Source organism: Chaetura pelagica, unplaced genomic scaffold (assembly GCF_000747805.2).
Source record: "Chaetura pelagica isolate M959 unplaced genomic scaffold, ChaPel_1.0 scaffold235, whole genome shotgun sequence".
Lineage (NCBI taxonomy): Eukaryota > Metazoa > Chordata > Aves > Apodiformes > Apodidae > Chaetura > Chaetura pelagica.
The window spans coordinates 1,264,457-1,283,164 of record NW_009953215.1 but is presented as its reverse complement, the minus strand read 5'-3'; the positions used below and the strand labels follow the sequence as shown (position 1 = coordinate 1,283,164).

The window sequence follows — 18,708 nt, the reverse complement described above, 5'->3', positions numbered from 1 at the left end:
ATACATATCAGATGTAATTATGTTGAGGGAGTTCTAAAGACATAAAATTAGTCACAAATTAGATGAAAATAAGACCAAGTTGAATTCTACAGATGAAACAGATAATCAAGCTTCAGAAGTTCACTGGTATGTGATCTCTGCAGTATAATGCTGAAACTCTTAAAATGGCTTGTTGCTAAAAAAATAACTATATATATATTTAAAATTCATTCCTTTAAGCTGTACTTTCCTACATTGGGTTAAATTAGAGTTAATTTGCAGTCTTGTAAGTCTTTAACATGTAAATAAATTAAAATTAAACTTTTATTTGAAATTTTAGATTTTCAGAATTACCTGAGAACTCAGACTGGTAACAACACAACTGTTAATATTATCATTTCCACTGTGGATTACTTATTAAGAGTTCAGGTATGTTAACTCATATGCTAATCAGGTAGATTGCAATAACCACTTGTATCTATAAAATATTTACCTTTTCTAAAAAATTATTTCATATATTTTAATCATAAAGCAGAAGTTTTTATGTAGAGACTCAGAATTTCTGAATTTCTCTGGAATTTACTCTAGCAATACATGGTTTGCTGCTTCAAAAGTTCTGTTTACAGCAAAATCAAACTTCATCCTTATCACAAGATGTTCAGTTACATTAGAAGAGCAAATTTGTCATGACATTTATTCTGGTAACTGCATCCTATGTTGATGAGAGGCTGTAATTTTCTGCTGGTTATAGTTATTACTTTTTAGTCTGAGAGTCGAAAGAGGCAAAAGTTTGAAAGACTGGTTTCAGTCATTGTATGCAAGAATGAGATAGAGTCTGTTAACCGACAGAGCAGAGAGAGGGCAGTTACATGCTAAGTGTTATCAGTGTACATCGTCAGGCACTTGTTGACTGAGTCTACCCTGTGACTGAGAATTGAATTGTTCAAGTTAAGCTTCAGCCAGCTGCTTTTTATTCCATGTTCTGCTTTTGTCTGAACTCTGGGCTGCTGTATGGGTGGCATGGAGTGAAATACAAGAACAGCACATCATTTTCTAAGGAGGAAAAAAAATGGTGAAAAGAAAAAGCAAAAGCAGAGGGCTAGATCATAAACCCTTCAAACCTCTAATTTGAATTCTATCCCTAATCTTTAAAAAGGAAAACCTTACGTTGTCACAACCCAATAGAAAGTATTTTTTAAACATGTAATTTGTTTCTAGATTGGAGCATGTGAAAGATATGAAAATTTATTTTGCAATAAATGTTAATAATTTGTTGTCATCTTTCTGAAAATCACTGTGCATGATAATATATTTTGTTGTGCCTTTTTTTTCATTTATCTACTCAGTTTTCCCTTTAGCCATTTTTTTATTGATCTAAGAATTCTAGGCTTTGAAATTTGGTGGGTTTTCAGTTGCTGTTATCAAAGTAGCTTTTTATCTTTATGCATTCTGTAGAAGTCGTAGGGACAATACAATGATTTTCATTCCATTACTTGCTTTGTTGAAACTTTAATAAGCTCACCTTTGGGGGAAATGGAAAGAGGAATCACGCACACAAAACAACATTTTCTTCCACTATTGACTAGGTGTCAAGCATGGAGTATAGAGATCATTTAATAAGCAGCATGCAGCAAAGTAGTGCTACTGAGTACTCCTTTTCAGAATGCAGGTGGTTGTATTTCTAAGAACACATACACACAGCTCTAAATGTTTATTTATTTAAAAGTTTGTTATGTTTTGGGATTGTTTTTTTTTAAATTATTTATTTCAGTTTGTTTTCCGATTTATTCCCTTGAGAGGAAACTCCAGGGCAAGCTGGGGTGGGGGTAGGGCAGGGAGGACTAATTAAGAAAACCTTTGCTGTTTTTCTTGGTGAATAACTGGTTAGAGGCAATTAATTACATAATTTCTGTGCTTCTCACAACTGTTTTTTAGGAATCCATTAGTGATTTCTATTGGTATTATTCTGGGAAGGATGTTATTGATGAGCAAGGACAACGAAATTTTTCCAAAGCCATCCAGGTTGCAAAACAAGTTTTCAATACTCTTACAGAGTATATCCAGGTAAATTAGTTTCATTGGAATTTTATGGATTTGGAAGAAAATTAATCATATTTCTGGCATGAAGACATAAGGTAGCTAGATAGGATATAGACAGAAACAGAATATAAATGCATTAGGCTTTAGCATTATTTTAGTGCATTTATTTAAGTAGGAAATGAAGTTTTGAAATAAATGTATAGCTTTCACCACTCTTTTGGAATCTTAGCAATTTAGTTGAATTCACATAGTAAATAATTGTCCTTTGTTGTATGCAAGATAATAAAGGTTATTTTGTTTTGTTTAATATGGCCTAGACTGCAGTAGTGTTATCCACTTTAAAGTATTCACTCATAATCCACTGAGAAACTAAGGTCAATGCAGAATATAGTTACTATTTAGTCAACAGAACATTACATTTTATTTTCTGCCAGGAATACGGCTGTTTTAAGGCATCAATGCTGTTTCAAATACTGAAGTGACATGTTACATTTGAGAATTGTAGAGATGTACTTGAGGTGGACTCTGCAATCAATGAGACTAGGATCATTTCTGTCGACAGCAATATAGCAGTTCTTCCATGATATGCTAGGAATCCGGTGTAATTTATTTCTTAATTAATACCCCATGTAAATCAGTCAACAATTTACAATTTGTTTTTACGTATAACAAGCAGTTTAGGGAGAGTCTCATTAAGACTATTAGGTGTCTATGGTATTGTTTGAATTCTGATGAAAATCATTAGGAAAATAGTATTTTGTGGTTCATGAGGATGAAATATGATAGAACATGACTAAATAAAAATGAGTAGTGGCAGCTTATATGCATGTATACGCATTCAGCAAATCACAAGTAGCATTGCTAAGTGGTAAAGATTTTGTTATCCTTTGAGGCTTCAAAAATTTTTCTATGCCTGCTTTTTCAGAAGCTGGAATTTTTTGAAGAATAGTTACTATCACTGTGTTCTGCAACAGCTAGAATACACTTTGGTGAAAAAAAAATAATCAGGAGTCTGATTCTACAATCCCTTACACCAATTTTGCGTTAATATTCTGGAAAATTATTACTAGTTTGCACAACTACATAGGGAAGAATCGTGTTGAAAATTTCTACCCCTTTAGCATTTGCAGTTTGAAGTTGCATGCAGATATACTTTATGTAGTTCTGAATTAGTAAATTAGGACTTGGCTAAAACAGAGTGAGAGAGATTATAAGGAATAAGTATTGCTTTCGGTCAGTGGTGTCATTAAATAGATAATTCTATATATGTTTAATTTTTCACAGCCGTTTTTAAAGGACAGCCCCCAGCTATGCACTGTCTGTCTATCTTACTTATATTCCTTCCTATGTCTTTTTACTGTCTTGTAAATAAATTCTGCTTTTATTTTATTTTGTTGTTTTTGTTGTCTGAACAATAGGGACCGTGTACTGGCAATCAGCAAAGTCTGGCACACAGCAGGCTATGGGATGCTGTAGTTGGTTTTCTTCATGTATTTGCTCACATGCAGATGAAGCTGTCTCAGGTATCTTTTTGCTTTACTTTTTAAATTACTTTTTTTCAAAAAAGCACTTTTGAAGCAAGATTTAAATAGGAACAAAACTGAATCACTACTTTGCTTGGAGTTCGGTTTTTGGGGTGGACATTTTTTGTGATTTTCCTTCTCTAGTCTTGTACTAGAAAATGAAAGTAAAGTTTTCAACACAAATTAACAAAGATCATCCAGGTTGAAGCAAGTTTTTAGGTAAGAAAATTTATAACGAAAACTTATAACATGAATAAGTTAAAAAGCTTTTCCAACTTGTGCTGGTTTTAGTCCAAGATCCAAATTGCCATAAACTACCTTGTATTTGTTGTACTAATCACTGAAGTCCAGCAATGACTTATCAATAGCATGATGCAATAATGTATCACTGAGGAAGAAATTAAGTAGTTGAATAAATCTGTCCAGATAGGCTCCAGGTTGAAGCAAAGCAGTTAACTTGATAAGCCAAATGAGATAAAAGATGGCCAAAAGAATCAGTATTGTGTCTATTTAAAGATAAACTAATGGAACTGTATTAATTTTTGGAATTTTATTTCAACCTTTCTTTCTCCCCCCAAAAAAGTTCAGTGGCTTATAATGGAAACAGTCACTTTGAATCATGCTACACTTTGAGCTCTATGTGTTGGCAGCCTTTATTTTTTCAAGTCTTCACAGCTGTAAACTTGAAAAGCAATATTTTAGCTGACATGAAAGATTACATAGGCATCATCTGTGAGCTTGACATACCCAGCTATTGTTTTAAATTTATTCATCACCTTCAGTTTTCACTTTGTCTTTATTAAATTACTGTCTTCTAAACAGATGATCATGTAAATGTTTGGTCCTGTAAATGTACTGTCAGTAATCAAGCAATTAAATATATTTTCACTGCTTTGACACTACTAGCTTTTTAATTTCTAAATTAATAATTTTTACATGATGAAATATGTATGCACATATATAAATGCCAAAGAAGTTAATGAATATCTTATTATGTATTGTGTTTAGGATTCCAGTCAAATTGAATTACTGAAGGAATTAATGGATCTTCAGAAGGATATGGTTGTCATGTTGCTGTCTATGCTGGAAGGTAGTTAAAATTTTATCTGGAATCCACTTTCACAGTAGTTCTAGGAAAGTTTTTACCCTTGTGATTTTATTCATGTGAGAAATAATGCTTCTCTTTCCTTTTGGTTTTTAATTTTCATGGCACACTTTTGAGAAGAGTTGTTAGGGGTTAAAGCAAGTGGGTTATTTACATAGTGTAGCTGATGAAGTTTGTATTAATTCTGAATGTCAGAATTGTAGAAAATCCAGCTCTGGCAGAAGTTTTACTTTGTTCCCAAGAACTTGGCTTCTCTTTTGGCTTAGGCCAAAAGTTTTCTTACTAATGAAGCTGTATTCCTGAGTTCTAGGAAGGGAATAATTTATTAGTAATTTTATTAACACCTGTACTACATTGTATTTATTTTGGTAGTGATCCTAGCCATAAAAAACAGTCTTTGATTCCCCTAGTGACTAGGTCCTTTATAGCTTGTACCTGAAATAGAATTTCCTCAGAGGATGTGATCATCATCAAGAAATACTATTTCCCCAGCTCCTTTATGGTATTGTATTAATGCTTCAAATACTAGACTAACCAGACACGTAGAAGATCCAAAGCTCTTTTTTTTTTTTTTTTTTCCTTTTTGCTTTGCCCCATCACATTTATTTTCTTGAGAGAAATGAGAGGACAGTAAATGCAGCATAGGTTGTAGTGTAGCATGCATTTCTACTGCTTTGTTTTATAACAGGTCATAGACAAGGAAACTAAATTCTTCGTATTGTAGACTCTGCTTCATGAGTAGCCTGCTGAGCTTCTCATCTGAACTAATGTAACACTAGTTCTGTATACGTTGCACTATAGTAAAATTCATAGTATGCTGCCTCATGTTTACTACTATATTGAATATAACAGATGTCTCTCTGTAGGGCTTGTTAGTTCTTCCTTTCTTTAACGGCAAATACTTAGTTGCTTGTGTTTTTTCCAAGTCTTATGGTAGTTCTATTAGTAAAAGATTTCTGATTTTACAACTAGCTTTCTCACGTGAGTGTATTAGCCAATAATTGATCATTCTTACTGTCTGATTATTTCACTAGTGATTATTATACTCTTTTCTTTGCCAAAACATTTGCGGCTATCAATATCTCTAACTTCATGTTGTCCCATCTAGGTAATGTTGTGAATGGAACTATTGGCAAACAGATGGTTGATATGCTCGTGGAATCATCCAACAATGTGGAGATGATTCTGAAGTTTTTTGATATGTTCTTAAAACTGAAGGATTTGACGTCTTCTGATGCATTCAAAGAATATGATCCTGATGGTAAAGGGATAATTTCAAAGAGGGATTTTCACAAGGCAATGGAAAGCCATAAGCATTACACGCAGTCTGAAACTGAGTTTCTGCTGTCATGTGCTGAAACAGATGAGAATGAGACTTTGGACTATGAGGAGTTTGTGAAACGATTCCATGAACCTGCCAAAGACATTGGTTTCAATGTTGCTGTTCTCCTGACCAACCTGTCAGAACACATGCCCCATGATACCCGCTTGCAGACTTTTCTTGAACTTTCAGAGAGTGTGCTGAATTACTTTCAGCCTTTCCTTGGACGCATAGAAATCATGGGCAGCGCGAAGCGCATTGAACGAGTTTATTTTGAAATAAGTGAGTCAAGTCGGACTCAGTGGGAGAAACCTCAAGTAAAAGAGTCAAAGAGGCAATTTATATTTGATGTTGTAAATGAAGGCGGGGAGAAAGAAAAGATGGAGCTTTTTGTTAATTTCTGTGAGGATACTATCTTTGAAATGCAACTGGCTGCCCAGATCTCTGAGTCAGATCTGAATGAAAGGTCAGCGAATAAAGAGGAAAATGAGAAAGATAACCCTGAGGAACAGGATCCTAGAATGGGTTTCTTCTCTCTTGTGACCATGAAGTCGGCATTAGTAGCTCTCAAGTACAATTTAATGACTCTTATGAAAATGCTGACCATGAAGAGCCTAAAGAAACAGATGAAAAAAGTGAAGAAAATGACCATGAAGGACATGGTCATGGCTTTGTTCTCTTCCTATTGGAGCATTTTGATGGGCTTAGTACATTTTGCTTGTAGTGTTGTCCGGGGCTTCTTTCGCATCATATGCAGTTTGCTGCTTGGAGGAAGCCTTGTAGAAGGAGCAAAGAAAATCAAGGTGGCTGAATTGTTAGCTAATATGCCAGATCCCACTCAGGATGAGGTGCGTGGTGAAGGAGAAGAGGGGGAGAGGAAGCCGACAGAAGCTGCATTGCCTTCAGAAGACTTGACAGATCTGAGGACTTTATCAGAAGAGAGTGATCTCCTCTCAGATATATTTGGTTTGGATTTGAAGCGAGAAGGTGGACAGTATAAATTGATCCCTCACAATCCAAATGCTGGTTTGAGTGATTTACTCAGCACTCCCTCCTTAGCTCCAATGCCTGAAGTGCAGGAAAAAATCCAGGTAACTCTATATTTTAGTTTTGCTGTATATTTCTCTTTTATATGTTATGTATACTCTTGAAACAAAGCAAAACTTCCATCCATGTTTTCCTGGGCTTTGTGACATGTTTTTTAAGGAATCACATACAATTACTGGTGTTTCATCTCTCTGACATCATAAGCTTGAATTCCCAGATGCTTGTCTAAGTACATGGCATTCTGGTTTGCTTTCAATTCAGCATTAAATTGTCTCTTCATTAATCTAAATTGGAGGATCATCTTCTCTCTGGGTTTCAAGTGGTTTTTTTATTTTAAAGCCTAATATTCTGCACTGTAAATCCTTTTAAGTTGCTCTGTACTATACAATAGTTTCAGACACTTTTTAAAATCTGACTTTCTGTAGGAGCAGGTGAAAGAAGATGAAAAGGAAGAGAAGGAGGAAACAAAATCTGAACCTGAAAAAGCAGAGTATGTATTTAGCCTGTGACCGTATTTATCAGAAGAGAGTGATCTCCTCTCAGATATATTTGGTTTGGATTTGAAGCGAGAAGGTGGACAGTATAAATTGATCCCTCACAATCCAAATGCTGGTTTGAGTGATTTACTCAGCACTCCCTCCTTAGCTCCAATGCCTGAAGTGCAGGAAAAAATCCAGGTAACTCTATATTTTAGTTTTGCTGTATATTTCTCTTTTATATGTTATGTATACTCTTGAAACAAAGCAAAACTTCCATCCATGTTTTCCTGGGCTTTGTGACATGTTTTTTAAGGAATCACATACAATTACTGGTGTTTCATCTCTCTGACATCATAAGCTTGAATTCCCAGATGCTTGTCTAAGTACATGGCATTCTGGTTTGCTTTCAATTCAGCATTAAATTGTCTCTTCATTAATCTAAATTGGAGGATCATCTTCTCTCTGGGTTTCAAGTGGTTTTTTTATTTTAAAGCCTAATATTCTGCACTGTAAATCCTTTTAAGTTGCTCTGTACTATACAATAGTTTCAGACACTTTTTAAAATCTGACTTTCTGTAGGAGCAGGTGAAAGAAGATGAAAAGGAAGAGAAGGAGGAAACAAAATCTGAACCTGAAAAAGCAGAGTATGTATTTAGCCTGTGACCGTATGAAATGTGGTTTGTTTCACTGGAAAAAAAAAAAAAAAAAGTCGTCTTGATTTGTATTCTTTGTCTTTAATTTTGTGTCCATTCATGTTCCAAAGTCAGACCTTTTAACCATCCTCCACAACTGTGCACATTTTCAAGAAAATGCCATGCAAATAGGATCATTCGAGATTATGATTTTTTCTCTTCCAGCATTAGCCTTTGTAATGTGGATTTATTTTATAGTGTAACTTTGTGAAGGAGTGTGACTTTGGAAGGTCACTTCACTGTTGATTGCTCCACTTGACTGTGAGTTGCAGCGATGTCTGTATGTTCTGTGAGGAGTGTAGTGCTTGGCACTATTTGCTGACCTGAAGCAACTCCTAACATAATACAAACTTTCAAGTGGAAAGTTTGTGGAGAAGCAGCTTAGGACATAAGTTGTTCTGTTTCTAGATAGATACAGAGGAATAAATAATGCAACTTAAAAGTTGGCTTTCAGTCTGGTCTGGCTTCAAATGGACTTCTGTGATCCTTTCATCTGTCACGCTGTCAGGTCAGATTAACTTCTAAGATAATTCAAAGTTTCTTGGATCGTGCAGCCCACGAACTGTGACTTTCTGTAATCAGGCAGACATAGTGATGATCTTACATTAAATGTTGTCAAGCTTTCTTATTCCTGTCTCCTTCTGGAGTGGGTACTTCCTAATTCCTCATGTGGGATGAAGCACAGAATTTAAAACATGAGGTTTATCTTGAAAATGCAAGAATGACTGAAGTTTTCTGCAACCTTTGTGGGACCCAGATAGTTCAAGTGTACAAGGTTGAAGGGGAGTAATTAAACATGTAGGCACTCATACAGACAGAGCTGTCAGCTTACAGCTGTTTGTCAGCACAAGTGTTACCTGCACAGTTACGAAGCAGACATTCGGATAATAAGGTTGGTATATTCTTGGTTTATGTTCCTCTACCAATTATCATCCTCACTTCAAGGTGCAAAACCAATATATTTAATTATCTGCAGTCTTAACCACATTTTCATCCTTGCCAACTCTTTGGACTGAAAAACGATATATATCCTTGTTATTCTTGTCTGTGAACTGCATGAGTCCTCACCACTTGAGTCTCATTAAAAGATGCAAAGGCCTCTTTCAGGATGGGACTTTAATTTTTTGTTCAGCAAATTTATGAACTTATTTTGGCTTAATTTGTGTCCCAAGAGGAGAAGATGGAGAAAAAGACGAGAAAACCAAGGAAGAGAAAGGGAAGCAGAAATTAAGACAACTTCATACTCACAGATATGGAGAACCAGAAGTTCAGGAATCAGCTTTCTGGAAGAAAATAATTGCATACCAACAGAAGCTGCTGGTAAACTGTTCTCTAGACTATGTTTTTAGCTTTTGACAGGGATGTGAACCACCACTATAATCCATAAAAAAGGACATAAAGGGAAAGGTTTAACTGGAATGTTAGATAAAAGAGACACACAACTGAATAGATGAGATAAATTCTTAGGAAGACAATTGTTGTCTGAAACCCACAGATTCCTGTCCATCACTGGAAAAGAGCCATGCATTTTTATGTCAATAAAATGTCCCAAATTTTCACAGCAGCTTTTGAGCCTGTAGGATTTGTCTTTCCCCAAGAAACAACTTTTGGAAATGGTAAGCTCTCCTATAAAAAGAAATTACTAAGATACAGTGCTTAGACTAAAACTAAGAGAATCTGTTTCAAATTTTACGCTTTAAATACTAAGTTATTCTTTGAGAAACTTCTCAAAACCTGTAAAAAATAAGACTAATTAAAATAGTATAGGTATCTGAGAATGTTTCAGTAAAATATTATATGCCTGATTTTGCTGTAGAAGTATTTTAAACCCATACTTTTATTATCTAGGGAATTCCACACATACTCTGTGATGCTAGTCTGAAATGCAAAGCAAAAAGAAATACAGTTTTGCTATATATCTAGTACATACAATTGTGTAGGGACAGCCTAGTTCTTACATGTGGCATAGCAAAACTACAAAACTCCAGTTTCTCCTAAGAAGGAAGTAGGTCTTTTATGTTTTGCTTTTGAGCTCAGATTCACTTTTTAGGGTAATCATGTAGCAGTAATCAAATTTAATTTAAATTTTACTCCTTAAAGTCTCATTTAATAATTTACAAATACTAATCTTTGGTTAGGGCAGAAAAAATGGAAGAATTCCCATGTGAGAGTTAAAGTATATAAAATGTGTGCTAGAAAGGGTTTTGAATTGTCAGGGAGGGAAAAGGTACATTTTTGCAATCTTTTTGATGGTATCATGTTTGAGAAGCTTTCTTCTTATGGTACTTAGTTCACTGATGAAGTTTTTTCTTGTATTCTAAAAACGCAGTTGATTTGGAACAGAAAAAAAAATAAACTTACATCCAGATGTTTTTGTTTCTTGCAACAATTGTCATATGCAAGAATATTGAGGTACAGGGAATACAGAGATTTCTATATTACTGTTTCTCTGTGTTGTCTTTAAGGCTATTGAGAGGATTATGAAAAAAAATGTAAGAGACAATGAGAAATCCTTCACTCCTTTCTGCATGGAGTGAAATAAATGGTCCCTTAACCATTATTGCATATATGGAGTAGGAGAGAATTTGTACATCACTCAAACTTCCTTCCTTCCTTCCTTCCTGCCTGCCTGCCTGTCTGCCTCCCTCCCTTCCTCCCTCCCTCCCTCTTCCTCCCTTCCTTCCCTGCCTTCCTTTTTATAATTCTATTTTAAAGCTTTGTAGGAAGCAACAATGTCGTAATGATTGTGGTATCATTATTAGGCAAAGTGTATTTATGTTCTGTTTCTATTTTCAGAATTACTTTGCACGAAACTTTTACAACATGAGGATGTTGGCATTGTTTGTTGCCTTTGCCATCAACTTCATCCTGCTTTTCTATAAGGTGAACTTGTCAAAATACTACTTTTTATGTTGTATACTGAAAAACATTCCGGTTTTGTAGACAGTATGCTGCAGTAAAACTGCCTAGTTTAACAGATTAAATGCTTGCTTCATCCTGCCACTTTAGAAATATAACAGGGTGAGAGCTAAAGTGTTTGTGTGAAGTAATAATAGACTTCTGAAGTAATAATAGACTTCCATAGACTTCCAGTACACAAATAGGTATTTACAAAGTTTTGTGCTGCGATGGAGGCAACACACTGAAAGCACACCCATACCTCAGGTGCTCCATTTCACAGTACAGTAACTCAGACAAGCCCAGCCTTTATTGGCAACTTAAATGAATACCTGTCAACTGAGATGTTTTCTTGTGCCATAATGCTCCCCCAAGAGAGTGTGCAACAAGGAGAAATTGCATCATCTCAAGTTGCCTGGAATATCACTGATCATCTTTGTCAAAACTTCTAGTATTATTACTACAGCCCTAGGGTCTTCAGACTCAAATTCGTTTCTGGCAGAGCCCTGTTGATAAAGACTACATGTGGGAATGTCAGGAGTTGACTGGGTTTATTCTGAGAGGGCCATGTCCTTTCTTGAATTGAGGTGATAAAATTCAGTACTGCCCAAATTTGCTACTATAGACAGAGTGAAAACAAAACAAAACCGTAGATGGGTGTAACAGAATCTCTGTGAAGTATCTTCTGTAGGCATTTTTGTGTAAAATATTTATTTCCTCACAGTTATGATGTCTGTAGTATAATTTTTTTTCTGTTAGAATACTTAGCTTCTGTCAAAGCAATACAACTGCAATATTAAGATTAAGTGATTTAAACAGGTCTCCACCTCTGCTGTGACAGAAGAAAAGGAAGTTCCTGTGGTATCTGTTGATGAAAGTATCAAGTTAAACAGCCTGGAGAGTGACACTGAGAGGGTCATTGCAGTGTATTATGTCTTGGAAGAAAGCAGTGGCTACATGGAGCCCACACTGAGGATTCTGGCCATCCTACACACAGTCATCTCATTCTTCTGCATCATAGGGTATTACTGTTTGAAAGTAAGAAAAACTGGATTATTTTTTTGTTCTTCTAGGAATGGTAAATTTTAACAAATTAATAGTAGCTTTGCTTAAGCAGACTGAGGGACCATGTAAAGAAACACTATTCTCTTAGTGTATTGTACACAGAAATTATATGTTAGGTTATGTGGGGATTTGGGAAGTTACTGGCCAGAGCCTGATTTTTCTGGGCTGACGCTGGATCAGCATTTGCACTGTCCCTGTGTCAGCCAGTCGATTACAGCAGTAATCTGTATCAGAAGCTACATGTGGCTGTCAAAGACCAGCTGTGAAGGCATATAGAAAGAGGAAGCTAGCTGACAGTGTCTGTTACTAGTTTATCAGCTGGGTCATTTGAAAAGCAAGCAGCATTTTGGACTACTGCTACTGCACATTGTGGTTATAGACAGTGCCTGCTTTTCATACACACTCTGATGGTAGTGTTTCGGCAGGAATTTAAGCCTCCTTTAAGGGAATATCTTGCTGAAGATATGTATTAGGGATGTAAGAAATAAAGATGTTGCCTTTGTTGGCTAAATGCTGCTTCTGGTTTAGGAAGAACAAATGACCTAAATCTCTGGAGCTGGGCAGAGTATATCTAGGGGATACTTCCCCCAGTTTTATACTTTTCCCAAGGCAAAAACTAAGTGTAAGATAATACTAAATTAAATGGACCTTTGCTGTCATGCAGTGCAACTGCTCCTTTGTCCTTACAGGTGTAATCTATTTATTAAGCTTTTATATGACCCTTAATATTTTTATTTTCCTCTGCTAATGGATAATACATTTTCCATGCTAAAAAAAGACACCATCTGCCTTTGTACTTGAGGCAATTGGTCATCAAACTGCTGTACTAAGTGGTTGATTTTCATCTCTACCCTAAGTATCTCTGCAGATCAATAAATACTAAACCATGTTTACCTATTTCACTGGTTGGCACACAGCATGAAAGCTTAGGTTTCTGGCTTTTGAGATGTCCTCTTCTCCTGTTTTTTTGGGTTTGTTTTTTTTTTGTTTGGTTTGGGTTTTTTGGTTTTTTGTTGTTTTTTTTTCCCCCACTGTGACTTTTTATGCTATTTTTCTGATACTGTGTTTTCAAACAACAATTATTCTCTGACTAGAAGGTAAAGACATTATTATCATTATTTACCGTGATGAATTGCTGTTTTTCCAATTTCAAAACCCTGAAGAAAAGACCAATTATGGTTTCAGTCTCTGTCTTTGGAGATACACTGCTTTCAAAATTAAAAATCTTCATGATTGCAGGTCTGTGTATGATATGTTTGCTTCTGAAGATTGCTGTGCATGAAATCCACTATTTTTTTCTTTTCAATTACTTGTCTGAAAATAAGATTGGAACTGTTGTTATAGTATCTAATGCAATCACCATGTTGCCTGAGTAGTCTAAATTGAGTATTACTATTTCAGTATACTCATGTTCAGTCCTGACTAAAAATACTGTCAAGGTGGATAATGCAGAGCAGGTGAATTCTGGGGACCTGTAAAATAATTCCAGGCAAGTGTAGGGTTTATTTTTTGTTGGTATCAGATTTCTAAGAAAAATCACACCACTGGGACCACTAGTTACATCTGCCTTCTCAGAATGTACTTTTAAATGCCATCCACCTTTTGAAAGGGAATTATAGGTCAAGTCTGATCCTTACTGCTCAGGTGTTTCAGCTGCTGGCAAAGAACAACAGCATAAATCAAGAATATGGAATGTGAATGTGATCTAAGGATTTTTCTTTTTACCACTTTGAGTCTTTCTTTGCTCTCTGCTTGGAAACTAATTTGCTTCCCATTGTGAAACCTCAGTATTTCTTTAACAAGTGAAAGGCAACTTCTAACACCTCTGGGTATCAAACTGCAATCCACAGGTATGATCCTAAATTAATATTTTGGAACTAGGCTCTCTTTCACTTGACTATCTCTAATAACTCCGTAGTACTGAAGAACTTTTTTTTTGTTTTAAGGTTCTCTTTTCAGGGTTTTTGGCCACCTTTTTACAACTGTGTAGTATGCTGTAGTTATATAATTCTGTCATAAACTAATCCTTGTGCGTCTATACCTTCGCATTATTCTGGGAAATCGTCAAGTCTTTTAATTATTTTTAAATACTACTTTTGCTTTGGTCAGTTTTCATACTTAATTTTTCATAAGAACTAGCTTTTCATAAAAATTGCAGACATGTCAGTGCATTTTAAATTCCTGATTTATTTTTTTCAACTATAGGTTCCACTGGTTATTTTTAAAAGAGAAAAAGAAGTGGCAAGGAAATTGGAATTTGATGGGCTATATATAACTGAACAGCCATCAGAAGATGATATTAAGGGACAGTGGGATAGACTTGTAATCAATACACAGTGAGTGTTTACTTACGCTGTCTCTTTAAGTCTTTGCAAGGAATTTTTCTTCAATCTGCACCATTACGTAGCTGATCATCCAGCTTGTCTGAAATAAACAATTGTGAGGCATATACTTCTAGCAAGGATATACAAAATATTTCAGGCACCCATTATGCTAATATTTACTATTTTAAATCATATTAATTCCCACATTTTTGCTTAAAAAATTTCTGTTCCACAAAGAAAAAAATTAATGGTGATGGATTTTTTTTGGCAAGCACAGTCATGATTGTATTGCTGTGACCTGGAGAGTGAATGGTGTTTTGCATTGTTTTAATGTCTCTCGAAGGCTCTCCTTTAGAAACTCATTCAAAGTCCTAACTGTCCTGGTGGGATTCTTTAGGCTGAATGCCATTTGGCAACTTTCATTCCAGTGGCTTCACAAATGACTAGCTGGCAAAAGCAACAAAAAAGAGCGTCACAGAGACTGAAAGAGTGCATGCTTATGATATTTTAGTAATTACTGCATCTTCTCATGATTGTCTGAAATGTAATCTTGTTTTTATCTGGTTTTTTTAGGTCTTTTCCAAATAACTACTGGGACAAATTTGTGAAAAGAAAGGTAAGGTTCAGTTTTAAATATATATATATGAAGTTTAAAAACAAAGTTCTAATGCATGTTTATTTTTGTGTTTGAAGAAAGGTGGACTACCCCTCTTTGAAATATAACTTTTTATGCAGTGTAGATGTCTCTAGTTGCCATTTTGAAATGTACAGCTTTCTTACCTCACGCGTACAACAACTTTTGTGCGGTTTGGATAGTTATTATTTGTTTTTTTCTACGTACAGCTTGTTTTATAAAACAGAAGTTGGAATACATTCATGAAAATCTGTGGAGAATTTCTGTGTACACTTCTATGTATATTGCAACATATGTAAATGTTTTGTCTGTGGGTATTTATGTATTCACCTCCATGCACACAGAGCAGAGAGCACCTCACCCGTGAGGAAGTTAGAAAGCAGTGTAATAAGACAGGACAGATTGAGATGTTCAGGCACAGTGCATAGTGAGGCAACTGTACTGACCAGCAAACTATATGCATGCATCTGGCCTTTTTTGTCCCTTGCCACTCTGTTTTCCCACGCTTCTTCCTCCCCAAATCACCTAACTTCATCCCTTTTCCCACCTTTGCTTCCTCCCTATAGCATCCAAAAATAAGTTCTGTGCAATCCTCAAATGTTCTTCCTTCACCGTCCCATAATGTATCCCACATTCCTTGGCAGTTGCCCTCTTTGCCTGAAAGGTGATCTGGAGAGCTAGTCCCAGTGACTCATCTTGATGGGTTTCACACCTGGACACTGGGGCTGAGGCTTTCCTGGGACAGCCCTGGGAGAGAGCAGGCAGAGTATCCATTTACTGAGAGACTGTAGTTTGGGTTCCTGCCTGCCATTGTACTTATGTGCTCATCTAAGTTTAAGGACATGGGCGTTTAATGAGCTGATGGGCCTGGAACTGGGCAGGTACATCTCTGGAGTCTTTGGACTTTTTCCCAATCGTTGTTTCTTTGTGGACCTATGTGAGAGTGTAGATGAGTTTTTTGTCACATAACCTAACAATCTCTCTCATTCTCAAAAATAGTCCTCTGTAAACCAAGACTACTGAAGTTCATTTCTTTTGAATGTCATGTCAAATGTTTTCTCATGATATGTATTTATCAAAAAGAATAATCTTTGCAGTGCCTTTGATCACAGTTGAAAAAGAAGATGTTTTTGTTGTTGGATCAAATATTCACACCTTCACACTATTTAATGCCAATCTTGTATCAAAATTTTGGAACCATGTGTTGTTAAATACTAGTAGCTGGTCTCCTTCATAACAAATTTATGTCAACCTGTCTTTGATTTGTGTGTTCATTTTGCTGTTGAAAGTTTTGCGGGTTTTTTGCATATTTGCAGTTGTAAGATACATATTTCTAGCTGTCTGTCTAAGCAAAGAGAAGAGGCACAGAGTACTCAAGAAAGAAAAAAATTCTTCCAATAGGAAGTTTCCTATTAAAAGGAAGGGACCATCGTTTTAAATTGTGTGGAAGGTTTGGTACTTAATCTCTGGCTGAGGAACTGATCTACATGGGTTTAAGTGCCTTCAAATACAGTATTTTGTAAAGAATATTTTCTTTTATATATATTTATGTATAAATATGCTTAAATTCCCAGCCTAGTGAATGATCCATAGTCATGAAGCACTGTTTGGATGCATGTGGCAAAAAAATCTCTAAAAATCTGGAAAAACATGAATAAAGATTTAAAGCATTGCTTATTAAAAAACTGATAAAATGTCACCTCACCTACAGGGGACATTTGATTATGATATTATTATCCAAAACTTTGTATTTCTTGAGAATAATTTTGGAAATGAGAATAGACAGGTAATATTTAGAATGAAGCTGTGTGTTCAGTGAGAATGAAACCAAATAAATGTTCATTTCCAGAAAAGTTTCCTATGAAACATGTTAAGTTTTGTAAGAAAGAGTTGGGCAGTGGTTTGAATTACTTAAAAATAATTCTTAGCTGTAACTTTCTGTTCAGAATCTTTTGATTCCTACACATTCTATGTATATTATAGTTTCATTGCATTATTAAGTAACAAAAATAAGATTATTAAACTATGCAATGGATCTAGTTAATAAGTGAGGACACTTTTTCATCACTACTACAAAAAGAAAAAAAAAAAAAAAAGAAACATCAAAATTCCCAATCAAGATATTCAGGTTATTTTAAAAACCTTTTTAAGCAGATGTTTTTATTTTTTTCTTAAAAGAACTAACTAATAAGGGTCAAATACTGCCTTTGAGAAATCTTATTTTAATCAGAGGTTTTACTGTATTTAGGATATTGAAAATATCTATTTCCTGTATGACCTCACAGTGTATTGTTTTTCTGTCAGTGATGATATTGATTGATTTATTCTTCTGCTGCGTTGTGTTCCTCTTACCGCTTTTGTTAAATGAGTAGGAACATTGTATCTTTGATACCCACCTCTTGCCTCTATTGAATTGATTGCAATTGAGTAGCAAAAAAAATATTACTGACTGATGCAATAACAAATGGATGAAAAAGCTAGACTTTTTTGTTAGACTTCTTGTCTTTAGAAACCAGGCGAAAAAATTCCTTGTTTATCCAATTTATTCTCTTGAATATTCTTCCTAACTTTAGGTCATGGATAAATATGGTGAATTTTATGGCCGTGACAGGATCAGTGAACTACTAGGAATGGACAAAGCTGCTCTTGATTTTAGTGATGCTCGAGAAAAGAAGAAACCAAAGAAGGACAGCTCCCTATCTGCTGTGTAAGCATTTGCTTCTGGTTTGTTTGTATGATTGATTGTTTGGGGTTTTTGTTGGTTGGTTGGTTTTGGGGGGTAAGTTGAAATCAGACGTTCAAGTTTTGTCATTCAGCTTTGATGTTTCTTGTTGCTCCTTCATGTATAGCTATATAAGATAAATCACTTCTGAAGATGAATGATAAAGTGAATTTATTTCGTTATAGACAAGATAAATGCTAGACTCCACTGGTTTTTATGAATGAAGATTTAGATGTGAGCACAGCTAATGCATCACATTCCTGCAGTGCAGTGTTAAGACCCAAGGATTCAGAGGCATTAAAAAAATTTTAGCAGAAGTGCATTCTATTACCTGCTGCTGGATTGTAGTAGGACCCATGCTTGATTTTAGAAATTTTATTTTAATTTCTTTGATAACTTTTATTGTTGGTATAAAAAGAAAATGAAACTACTTTCCCTTCCCTCTGTGCTCATGACTGATATTTGGGAAGAAATTTGAAAGAATGTTTCTATCAATCCTCTTGAAAAAACAGACCAGAATGAATCACTTGTAGAAGGATGGTGAAATACTTAATTTCAGAATCAGGCCTGAAGGGTGATAGTTTTTTGTTACATCTCTAGCATCTACTCCATGTTATATATGTTAAAAAAAAAAATTACAACCTGTACTTACAACAGATGAACATGCTGTGAGAAAATAAACTATGATGGAAATTTACAGAACCATTTGCATAAAATCCATATGGTTCAGGAAGGTACATGAATCCACTTTTTACCAATTTCAAAAATGAACACTAATTAAGCTACTAAAATTTAGGCATATTACAGGTTCAACATCTGAAATAGACTTAAAGTGCCATGAAGAGAGAGGTGGGAAAAGCACTGGAGTTGAACCCTTAC

The 18,708-nt window shown here is 35.2% G+C and overlaps 1 protein-coding gene across 1 annotated transcript in view; it reads left to right on the top strand.

The window, feature by feature from the left end:
- The window catches only part of RYR2 (ryanodine receptor 2 (cardiac)), a 262,530-nt gene that overhangs the window by 231,141 nt on the left and 12,681 nt on the right, over nt 1-18,708 (top strand). The window contains exons 86-97 of the mRNA XM_009997595.1: nt 320-408; nt 1,915-2,043; nt 3,438-3,542; nt 4,551-4,632; nt 5,756-7,059; nt 7,441-7,505; nt 9,359-9,506; nt 10,983-11,069; nt 11,904-12,122; nt 14,355-14,485; nt 15,047-15,089; nt 17,681-17,814. Of these exons, the coding sequence (XP_009995897.1) occupies nt 320-408; nt 1,915-2,043; nt 3,438-3,542; nt 4,551-4,632; nt 5,756-7,059; nt 7,441-7,505; nt 9,359-9,506; nt 10,983-11,069; nt 11,904-12,122; nt 14,355-14,485; nt 15,047-15,089; nt 17,681-17,814 (2,536 nt within the window). The remainder of the gene's footprint in view (nt 1-319; nt 409-1,914; nt 2,044-3,437; nt 3,543-4,550; nt 4,633-5,755; nt 7,060-7,440; nt 7,506-9,358; nt 9,507-10,982; nt 11,070-11,903; nt 12,123-14,354; nt 14,486-15,046; nt 15,090-17,680; nt 17,815-18,708) is intronic.